Here is a 12,128-nt window from a genome sequence, read left to right as displayed (position 1 = left end):
CTCCTCCGGGACGTTATCCCGGAGGAGCAATCTACGTTACTGAAGCCGGCCGGGGACTGCTCCAAGATGGCGCCGTCCCCGGCTCGGCACTCGTTTACTTCCGGCTGCAGCAGCCGGAAGTAAACGAGTGCCTATCTCATGGATCTCTGCAGCATATCTATGCTGCAGAGATCTCTATGAGAGATCAGTTCACTTATACTAGAAGTCCCCCAGGGGGGCTTCTAGTATAAGTGTAAAAGTTAAAAAAAAAAAATGTTGTTATTAATAAAAAGCCCCCTCCCCTAATAAAAGTCTGAATCACCCCCCTTTTCCCAGGTTATTAATAAAAGTAAATAAATAAATAAACATGTTTGCTATCGCCGCGTGTGTAATCGCCGGAACTATTAATTAATCACATTCCTGATCTCGTACGGTAAACTGCGTAAGCGCAAAAAATCCCAAAGTGCAAAATTGCGCATTTTTGGTCGCATCAAATCCAGAAAAATGTTAATAAAAAGTGATTATAAAGTCGTATATGCGCAATCAAGGTACCGATAGAAAAAACACATCATGGCGCAAAAAATGACACCTCATACAGCCCCATAGACCAAAGGATAAAAGCGTTATAAGCCTGGGAATAGAGCGATTTTAAGGAACATATATTTGTAAACAATGGTTTTAATTTTTTACAGGCCATCACATAATATAAAAGTTATACATGTTATATATCGTTTTAATCGTAACGACTTGAGGAACATGCATAACAAGTCAGTTTTACCCAAGGGCGAACGGCGTAAAAACACATATCCACTAAATACACAAAATGTGGGGTTTTTTTCAATTTCACCACACATTTAATTTTTTCCTGCTTTTGCAGTGTACTTTATGCAAAAATTTAGCCTGTCATTGCAAAGTACAATTAGTGACGCAAAAAATAAGGGCTCATGTGGGTTTCTAGGTGAAAAAAATGCAACTGCTATGGCCTTTTATGCACAAAGAGGAAAAGACGAAAACGCAAAACTCAAAATTGCCGCGGTCCTTAAGGGGTTAAACATGAGGGGGAAAAAACAAAAGCGCAAAAATGAAAATTAGCCCAGTCCTTAAGGGGTTAAATAAGCAGCATATACTGTAAGGGTAGTTTCACACACACACACCACATCGCAGTGGTTTTTATGATGCGGATCTGCAGCAGATTTGATCTAAATAACTTAACATAGCATCAAATCTGCTGCGAATCCTGTACATGTGAATGCCCCCTTATAGCATTGTGCTGATATTATATTCTGCATCCATGGCCCATTTGTCCCTCAGTGAGGCGGCAGCATGGCATCAGTGGCCCATAGTCATTTAACCCTTTAAAATCGCAATATTGGCTTCCCGCTTTGATGCCCATTTCTGTGTGATTAAGGCTGATTTTACCTGTATTCACTTTAGAGACTTTAGTTCAATGTAACTATTAAAATAAGCAATTTTCATAAAGAAACCTGTAAACATTAAAATACATACCTTGTGAGAAAGAAGCAAAAATTAAATAAATATAATATATATATGAAGTAGGAATCTGGTGGCATCAGCTCAGCCTCTCTCAAGCTGTGGCCTGGCTGCTGTCTCCAGGGAGTCAGGGCTGGGGAATTCCTGCACAGCCTTGTGGCCGTCTGTCCCCGCCCTCCTCCTCCTCCTCTTCTCCTGCTCGGTGCGCTGCCTGTCACTGCACGCTGCATCCTCTTAGTAGCTGACAGAGGAGCGTGTGCTGCTGGAGCTGCCCGGCGCTTCCTTCCCTGCTCTCCTCAGGTTCTTCCAGAAACTCTACGCTTCTCCCCATGTTCGGACCGGATAAACTGGGGTTTGAAATGGATTTCGGCTTTCGGAATACGGCTTCTCTTGGGGACTTTAACCCCTTCAGTGCCAGCATCCCAGCTACCAAAGTGGAGTTAACCATTTCGTGCAGGTGAGGAGACTCTCTATTACATAAGGGCTGCTGGGTCCGGCTGCTTCAGGAAAGTTGGGCTTCTGTGTGGTGAGAGTGATGATGCTGGGACTGGAGGGGGGTCCGGTGTTCCCCCTCGTGTGTGAAGTAAACAGTTTAGTCTATAGATCGTAACTGTGCGCAGGATAAACACGATACTCTGTATACATGCCAGGCTCACCCAGTCCTATGCCAGGTGTATCCAGTCCTGTGCCAGGCTCACCCAGTCCTATGCCAGGCTCACCCAGTCCTATGCCAGGTGTATCCAGTCCTGTGCCAGGCTCACCCAGTCCTATGCCAGGCTCACCCAGTCCTGTGCCAGGCTCACCCAGTCCTATGCCAGGCTCACCCAGTCCTGTGCCAGGCTCACCAAGTCCTATACCAGGTGTATCCAGTCCTGTGCCAGGCTCACCCAGTCCTATGCCAGGCTCACCCAGTCCTGTGCCAGGCTCACCAAGTCCTATACCAGGTGTATCCAGTCCTATGCCAGGCTCACCCAGTCCTATGCCAGGCTCACCCAGTCCTATGCCAGGCTCACCCAGTCCTATGCCAGGTGTATCCAGTCCTGTGCCAGGCTCACCCAGTCCTATGCCAGGCTCACCCAGTCCTGTGCCAGGCTCACCCAGTCCTATGCCAGGCTCACCCAGTCCTGTGCCAGGCTCACCAAGTCCTATACCAGGTGTATCCAGTCCTGTGCCAGGCTCACCCAGTCCTATGCCAGGCTCACCCAGTCCTGTGCCAGGCTCACCAAGTCCTATACCAGGTGTATCCAGTCCTATGCCAGGCTCACCCAGTCCTATGCCAGGCTCACCCAGTCCTGTGCCAGGCTCACCAAGTTCTATACCAGGTGTATCCAGTCCTGTGCCAGGCTCACCCAGTCCTATGCCAGGTGTATCCAGTCCTGTGCCAGGTGTATCCAGTCCTTTGCCAGGCTCACCCAGTCCTATGCCAGGTGTATCCAGTCCTGTGCCAGGCTCACCCAGTCCTATGCCAGGCTCACCCAGTCCTGTGCCAGGCTCACCAAGTCCTATACCAGGTGTATCCAGTCCTGTGCCAGGCTCACCCAGTCCTATGCCAGGTGTATCCAGTCCTGTGCCAGGCTCACCCAGTCCTATGCCAGGCTCACCCAGTCCTGTGCCAGGCTCACCAAGTCCTATGCCAGGTGTATCCAGTCCTGTGCCAGGCTCACCAAGTCCTATGCCAGGCTCACCCAGTCCTATGCCAGGTGTATCCAGTCCTGTGCCAGGCTCACCCAGTCCTATGCCAGGCTCACCCAGTCCTGTGCCAGGCTCACCAAGTCCTATACCAGGTGTATCCAGTCCTGTGCCAGGCTCACCCAGTCCTATGCCAGGCTCACACATCTGCTTGTATCACACTACTCTCACATGAGTCTGCTCAGTGCACCAGAATTTCCGCCTAAAAATAAACAAAATAAGAGCAGGCAGGATGTAGTGAGCCTGGCATAGGACTGGGTGAGCCTGGCACAGGACTGGGTGAGCCTGGCACAGGACTGGGTGAGCCTGGCATAGGACTGGGTGAGCCTGGCACAGGACTGGATACAAGCAGATGTGTATTGTGTGATACCAGCAGACGTGTATAGTCTAATACAGGCAAAGGTGTATAGTGTAGTGTGATACAGGCAGATGTGTATTGTGTGATACAGGCAGATGTGTATTGTGTGATACAGGCAAATGTGTATAGTGTGATACTGGCAAAGGTGTATAGTGTAGTGTGATACAAGCAGATGAATATTGTGTGATACAGGCAAAGGTGTATAGTGTGATACTGGCAAAGGTGTATAGTGTAGTGTGATACAGGCAAATGTGTATTGTGTGATACAGGCAAAGGTGTAAAGTGTAATACAAGCAGATGAGAATTGTGTGACACAGGCAAATGTGTATACTGTAGTGTGGTACAAGCAGATAAGTTTAGTGTGAACAGGCAGATGAGGTTAATGTGATACAAGCAGATGTGTATTGTGTGATACCAGCAGACGTGTATAGTTTGATACAGGCAGATGTGTATAGTTTTGTGTGATACAGGCAGATGTGTATAGTGTAGTGTGATACAGGCAGATGTGTATTGTGTGATACAGGCAGATGTGTATAGTGTAGTGTAATACAAGCAGATGTGTATTGTGTGATACAGGCAAATGTGTATACTGTAGTGTGATACAAGTAGAAGTGTATTGTGTGATACAAGCAGATGTGTATTGTGTGATACAGGCAAATGTGTATACTGTAGTGTGATACAAGTAGAAGTGTATTGTGTGATACAAGCAGATGTGTATAGTGTGATACAGGCAAATGTATATAGCGTAGTGTGATACAGGCAGATGTGTATTGTGTCATACAGGCAAATGTGTAATACAGGTGGATGAGGTTAGTGTTATACAGGGGGATGAGGTTAGTGTTATACCGGGGGATGAGGTTAGTGTTATGCAAGCGGATGAGGTTAGTGTTATAAAGGCGGATGAGGTTAGTGTTATACAGGGGGATGAGGTTAGTGTTATACAGGGGGATGAGGTTAGTGTAATACAGGTGGATGAGGTTAGTGTTATAAAGGCGGATGAGGTTAGTGTAATACAGGCGGATGAGGTTAGTGTTATAAAGGCGGATGAGGTTAGTGTTATACAGGTGGATGAGGTTAGTGTTATAAAGGCGGATGAGGTTAGTGTAATACAGGCGGATGAGGTTAGTGTTATAAAGGCGGATGAGGTTAGTGTAATACAGGTGGATGAGGTTAGTGTTATAAAGGCGGATGAGGTTAGTGTAATACAGGCGGATGAGGTTAGTGTTATAAAGGCGGATGAGGTTAGTGTAATACAGGCGGATGAGGTTAGTGTTATAAAGGCGGATGAGGTTAGTGTTATACAGGTGGATGAGGTTAGTGTTATAAAGGCGGATGAGGTTAGTGTAATACAGGCGGATGAGGTTAGTGTTATAAAGGCGGATGAGGTTAGTGTAATACAGGTGGATGAGGTTAGTGTTATAAAGGCGGATGAGGTTAGTGTAATACAGGCGGATGAGGTTAGTGTAATACAGGTGGATGAGGTTAGTGTTATACAGGGGGATGAGGTTAGTGTTATACAGGCAGATGAGGTTAGTGTTATACAGGCGGATGAGGTTAGTGTTATACAGGTGGATGAGGTTAGTGTGATATAGGCAGGTGAGGTTAGTGTTATACAGGTGGATGAGGTTAGTGTTATACAGGCGGATGAGGTTAGTGTTATACAGGTGGATGAGGTTAATGTTATACAGGGGGATGAGGTTAGTGTAATACAGGCGGATGAGGTTAGTGTTATACAGGGGGATGAGGTTAGTGTAATACAGGCGGATGAGGTTAGTGTTATAAAGGCGGATGAGGTTAGTGTTATAAAGGGGGATGAGGTTAGTGTTATACAGGCGGATGAGGTTAGTGTTATACAGGCGGATGAGGTTAGTGTTATACAGGGGGAGGAGGTTAGTGTTATACAGGCGGATGAGGTTAGTGTTATACAGGCGGATGAGGTTAGTGTGATATAGGCAGGTGAGGTTAGTGTTATACAGGCGGATGAGGTTAGTGTAATACAGGTGGATGAGGTTAGTGTTATACAGGGGGATGAGGTTAGTGTTATACAGGCGGATGAGGTTAGTGTTATAAAGGCGGATGAGGTTAGTGTTATACAGGCTAATGAGGTTAGTGTAGTACAGGTGGATGAGGTTAGTGTAATACAGGTGGATGAGGTTAGTGTGATATAGGCAGGTGAGGTTAGTGTTATACAAGCGGATGAGGTTAGTTTTATACAGGCAGATGAGATAGTGTTATACAGGCGGATGAGGTTAGTGTTATACAGGCGGATGAGGTTAGTGTTATAAAGGCAGGTGAGGTTAGTGTTATACAGGCGGATGAGGTTAGTGTTATAAAGGCAGGTGAGGCTAGTGTTATACAGGCGGATGAGGTTAGTGTAATACAGGTGGATGAGGTTAGTGTTATACAGGCGGATGAGGTTAGTGTTATACAGGCGGATGAGGTTAGTGTTATACAGGTGGATGAGGTTAGTGTTATACAGGGGGATGAGGTTAGTGTTATACAGGCGGATGAGGTTAGTGTTATACAGGCGGATGAGGTTAGTGTGATATAGGCAGGTGAGGTTAGTGTTATACAGGCGGATGAGGTTAGTGTAATACAGGTGGATGAGGTTAGTGTTATACAGGCGGATGAGGTTAGTGTTATAAAGGCGGATGAGGTTAGTGTTATACAGGCTAATGAGGTTAGTGTAGTACAGGTGGATGAGGTTAGTGTAATACAGGTGGATGAGGTTAGTGTGATATAGGCAGGTGAGGTTAGTGTTATACAAGCGGATGAGGTTAGTTTTATACAGGCAGATGAGATAGTGTTATACAGGCGGATGAGGTTAGTGTTATACAGGCGGATGAGGTTAGTGTTATAAAGGCAGGTGAGGTTAGTGTTATACAGGCGGATGAGGTTAGTGTTATAAAGGCAGGTGAGGCTAGTGTTATACAGGCGGATGAGGTTAGTGTAATACAGGTGGATGAGGTTAGTGTTATACAGGCGGATGAGGTTAGTGTTATACAGGCGGATGAGGTTAGTGTTATACAGGCGGATGAGGTTAGTGTGATATAGGCAGGTGAGGTTAGTGTTATACAAGCGGATGAGGTTAGTTTTATACAGGCAGATGAGATAGTGTTATACAGGCGGATGAGGTTAGTTTTATACAGGCAGATGAGATAGTGTTATACAGGCGGATGAGGTTAGTTTTATACAGGCAGATGAGATAGTGTTATACAGGCGGATGAGGTTAGTTTTATACAGGCAGATGAGATAGTGTTATGCAGGCGGATGAGGTTAGTGTAATACAGGCGGATGAGGTTAGTGTTATACAGGTGGATGAGGTTAATGTGATATAGGCAGGTGAGGTTAGTGTTATACAAGCGGATGAGGTTAGTTTTATACAGGCAGATGAGATAGTGTTATACAGGCGGATGAGGTTAGTTTTATACAGGCAGATGAGATAGTGTTATACAGGCGGATGAGGTTAGTTTTATACAGGCAGATGAGATAGTGTTATACAGGCGGATGAGGTTAGTTTTATACAGGCAGATGAGATAGTGTTATGCAGGCGGATGAGGTTAGTGTTATACAGGCGGATGAGGTTAGTGTGATGCAAATAAATGTCACTGCAGGAAATCAGGGCAATACTTCCTAACGTAACAGGAATTGCCTGTCTATGGTGTTTACCTCAGAATAATGACTGAATCCAGGACACACTGTGAAGAAGCATCTGTATGTATGTGCAGCTACCATAACAGGTCATGTCTTTCAACCCAGGGGACTTGTGGCTGTAAGGAAGTGATATTGAGAACTATATAAGAGCTATACTGCCACTTATTATGATGGTAAATACCAGACGTGTCAGTAGTCAGGTGAGAATATGGCATAGTCCCTGCATAAAAGTGATGTGTCTTGTGGGGCAAATGCTTATATAATAGCTATTCTTTAAGGATTGTGACAAATTGATGTGTTCATTAAAAGGCAAAACAAAACTACTGTGCCTGTGATTAGGAATCAGTTAAACTACTTAAAGGGGACCTATCGGCAGGCTAGACGTATCTAAGCCCTCCCCCGAACAGCACCCCCCCCCCTATTGATTGTCATTGGAAGGAGCTGCAGGCCAGGGCGAATCAGCGCTATGGGGGCGGAGCACTGCTATTAACGGTTCCCCAGTGCACCTACTGGACCATGGAGTAAATGAAACGCATCCGTTTTGATCCGTTTTTTTTTATAATGGAAGTCAAGGGAAAAACAGATCAAAAACAGATGCACACAAATGCATCCGTTTTTTGCAATCCGTTTTTTGCAAAAAAACGGATCCGTTAAACGGATGCTAAAAACACAGTGTGAACCTAGCCTAAGTGTATAGGAGCGATACAGGGGATGAAGGTAAGACACATACCTTTATCCTCGGCGTCCCCTGCGCAATAGAGAGCTAATCAGCAGGTTAGATTTGTCTAACCTGCTAATAGGTCCCCTTTAAATATATAGACATAATACACACCTAGGCTGGATTCACACGCTGTAACTGTGCGGCTGTATTTTTTATGCGGCTGTAAATGTGCGGGTGAAACTCCGGCCGTGGGAAAAAATAGACATGCGGCTCAAAACATACGGTCATTTACTTGGAAATCTGGTTCAACTAAAAATAACAAATAAAATGTTAAGAAAGTGCTGGAAACACCTCTGGATGCATCTGGGAAAGCAGGGAAACAGTTTACATGAATCGCTATTACCGGGGTTTGCGATCCTCTGCACTATAGCCGATGTCTCTCATGGTTAATCTATTGAATTAATAAAACACATTTTCTGTCTAATAAAGTCCCTTTTATTGTTCAATAATTAAATGTAAACGATTCCATCATTTTGCAATTAAATATACTGTTAAAATAAATATATATATAAATAAATGTATATTTATATATATATTTATTTTTTGACAGTATATTTAATTGCACAATGATGGATTCGTTAGAATTAAATTATTGAACAAAGAAACTGTATTTATTTAAACGAAAATGTGTTTTATTCATGAAATATTAATTAGTACAGAAAGCTCTATTAGCCGGTAATTCATATGCCGGCAATAGAGCATTCTGTACTAATCATCACTTTACTTTAATGAAAACATCAAATGTTTCTTCTAATTATGTTATGACAATAACATTATTAGAAGAAACATTTAGAATTATATGTGCGCTCAGCTGATTGGCTGTTCGGCTGAGCGCACATATAATGAGCCGGTCCGCAGTACAGTCACTTCATTGTGCTGCGGACCAGCGAAGAGGACACATCGGGGTGAGTATAGAGCTCTCCCCACCCCCTCCCCAGCACTGCACCCCTCCCAGCAAGGAAGGGGGGGTCAGTTAACCCCTTCCTTGCTGGGATGGGTGCAGTCTGACATCAGTCTGGCCCCCAGGGGGTTAAGGGGGATGCAATACATCCTCCCTTAACCCCTTGGGGGCCAGACTGTAAGCAGGGATCTGTAAAGATGCTGCATACTGTAAGGTGCACAACACCGCTCACAATGATGGGTGTTGTGCTCCTGTTTGTGTGTTTTTTGTGTGTTTCTCCCTTTTTGTTTTTCAGATATCGGTATCCTGTGGATTACGTCGGATTCCGTGGACTACGTCGATGACCAGCGGTTGTTCTTTGAATTTTTTAAATAAAATGGTCAATGAGGGGTGTGGGGGTGTTTTTATTTGAATAAAAAAATTTGTAAACTTGTGTCTTGTCTTTATTTCTTTACTTTTTAGACTTAGTAGTGGAAGCCGTCTAATAGACGGAATCCATTACTAAGTTGGGGCCTAGTGTTAGCCGGTATAAAATGGCTAACACTAACCCCCTATTATTACCCCAGTACCCAATGCCACCAGGGGTACTGGGAAGAGCCGGGTGCCAGTGGTCCCGGAGAGTCAAAATTGGCGCTCCTGGACCGGGCGGCAGCAGGCTGGTAAGATTTAGGCTGGGGAGGGCCTAAACCAATGGCTCTTCCCACCCTGGTGTTACCAGGCTGCTGTCGTTTGGTTTTTAACCCGGCTGGTTATAAAAATAGGGGGGACCCTATGCGAATTTTTTTTTAAATAAATAAATAATTTAAAAAAAACGCATAGGGTCCCCCCTATTTTTATAACCAGCCGGGTTAAAAACCAAACGACAGCAGCCTGGTAACACCAGGGTGGAAAGAGCCATTGGTTTAGGCCCTCCCCAGCCTAAATCTTACCAGCCTGCTGCCGCCCGGTCCAGGAGCGCCAATATTGACGCTCCGGGACCACTGGCACCCGGCTCTTCCCAGTACCCCTGGTGGCATTGGGTACTGGGGTAATAATAGGGGGTTAGTGTTAGCCATTTTATACCGGCTAACACTAGGCCCCAACTTAGTAATGGATTCCGTCTATTAGACGGCTTCCACTACTAAGTTTAAAAAGTAAAGAAATAAAGACAAGACACAAGTTTACAAATTTTTTTATTCAAATAAAAACACCCCCACACCCCTCATTGACCATTTTATTTAAAAAATTCAAAGAACAACCGCTGGTCATCGACGTAGTCCACGGAATCCGACGTAATCCACAGGATACCGATATCTGAAAAACAAAAAGGGAGAAACACACAAAAAACACACAAACAGGAGCACAACACCCATCATTGTGAGCGGTGTTGTGCACCTTACAGTATGCAGCATCTTTACAGATCGCTGCTTACAGTCTGGCCCCCAAGGGGTTAAGGGAGGATGTATTGCATCCCCCTTAACCCCCTGGGGGCCAGACTGATGTCAGACTGCACCCATCCCAGCAAGGAAGGGGTTAACTGACCCCCCCTTCCTTGCTGGGAGGGGTGCAGTGCCGGGGAGGGGGTGGGGAGAGCTCTATACTCACCCCGATGTGTCCTCTTCGCTGGTCCGCAGCACAATGAAGTCACTGTGCTGCGGACCGGCTCATTATATGTGCGCTCAGCCGATCAGCCAATCAGCTGAGCGCACATATAATTCTAAATGTTTCTTCTAATAATGTTATTGTCATAACATAATTAGAAGAAACATTTGATGTTTTCATTAAAGTAAAGTGATGATTAGTACAGAATGCTCTATTGCCGGCATATGAATTACCGGCTTATAGAGCTTCCTGTACTAATTAATATTTAATGAATAAAACACATTTTCTTGGAAATAAATTCAGTTTCGTTTGTCAATAATTTAATTCTAACGAATCCATCATTGTGCAATTAAATATACTGTCAAAAAATAAATATATAGATAAATATACATTTATTTATATATCTATTTTTTTTAACAGTATATTTAATTGCAAAATGATGGATTCGTTAGAAATAAATTATTGATCAACGAAAGTGTCTTGATTACAAATAAAATGTCTTTGATTAATTTAATATAGTAACTATTAGAGGCATCGGCATTCGGCATCATTGCCGGCTATTTTTGAAGTACTCCGTACGGACCGCCTGTCAATCCTCGGCCGCATGTCCAGCCGCAAATAATGGTCTTGTTCATTTTTTACGGGTCCGTTTACGATAGGGCCGTAGATTCATACATAGTGTGCACTGTGCAGCCGCATATCCTATACTTCCCAGCATACACACGAACCACCAAAAATACCGCCGCACAATTACAGCCGCAAATACAGCCGCACTCTTACAACGTGTGAATCGAGGGCTAAGATGTATCTGTACTGTAGATGTAAGTTAAAATACCCAATATGTGTACCTTTATACATGTAAACATATATACATGATAGGGGAGATTTATCAAACATGGTGTAAAGTGAAACTGGCTCAGTTGCCCCTAGCAACCAATCAGATTCCACCTTTTTATTTTCCAAAGAGTCTGTGAGGAATGAAAGGTGGAATCTGATTGGTTGCTAGGGGAAACTGAGCCAGTTTCACTTTACACCATGTTTGATAAATCTCCCCTGATATGTATACAAATATACACAAATATGTAAATATTTACACAGATACATATATAACATACATTATATGCAGACACACATACATGATATTCTTATGTATATACACGTATTTATGCAAATACGTATATATATATATATATCTCCTTACATACAAGATATGCATATATATCCATATATATAGTATTACATGCCTGTATACATGTACATTCATAATATGCAAAACTACATACATAGTTATAAATACATATATGCACAAATATATATAGTGTTTGTATGTGTAGGTTTAAATATTATGTAGATGTAAATAATCATGTGTATTATATATGTATGTGTGTCAATGTGTGTGTTTGTGTGTGTGTGTGTGTTTGTGTGTAAATATGTGTTCACACACACACACACATATAAATATGTATGTGCATATCGTGTATTGTGATATATATATATATATATATATATGTTTATAAGCATACCACGATACACAAATGATATGCATACATAAACAATCAATCACACACACATCGAATATACATGCCTATATACATAAACATGCATAATTTGCAAATCTACATACCAAGATATATAAATGATGTATGCACAAGGATACACACTGGAACACATACAGTATATACATAGATTTACATACCTATATATGTTAACATATGTACATAACAGCAATATTAGTACAGGGCCATGCCCCTTCT

The 12,128-nt window shown here is 43.4% G+C and overlaps 1 protein-coding gene across 1 annotated transcript in view; it reads left to right on the top strand.

The window, feature by feature from the left end:
• The first annotated feature begins 1,684 nt into the window (after nt 1-1,684).
• Nucleotides 1,685-12,128, top strand: part of CPNE8 (copine 8) — a 220,999-nt gene continuing 210,555 nt past the window's right edge. Inside the window, exon 1 of the mRNA XM_069977167.1 lies at nt 1,685-1,927. Within this exon, the coding sequence (XP_069833268.1) occupies nt 1,800-1,927 (128 nt within the window). The 5' untranslated portion in view covers nt 1,685-1,799. The remainder of the gene's footprint in view (nt 1,928-12,128) is intronic.

The sequence above is a fragment of the Dendropsophus ebraccatus genome, chromosome 1 (assembly GCF_027789765.1).
Source record: "Dendropsophus ebraccatus isolate aDenEbr1 chromosome 1, aDenEbr1.pat, whole genome shotgun sequence".
Lineage (NCBI taxonomy): Eukaryota > Metazoa > Chordata > Amphibia > Anura > Hylidae > Dendropsophus > Dendropsophus ebraccatus.
This window is presented reverse-complemented; position numbering and strand designations above follow the sequence as displayed.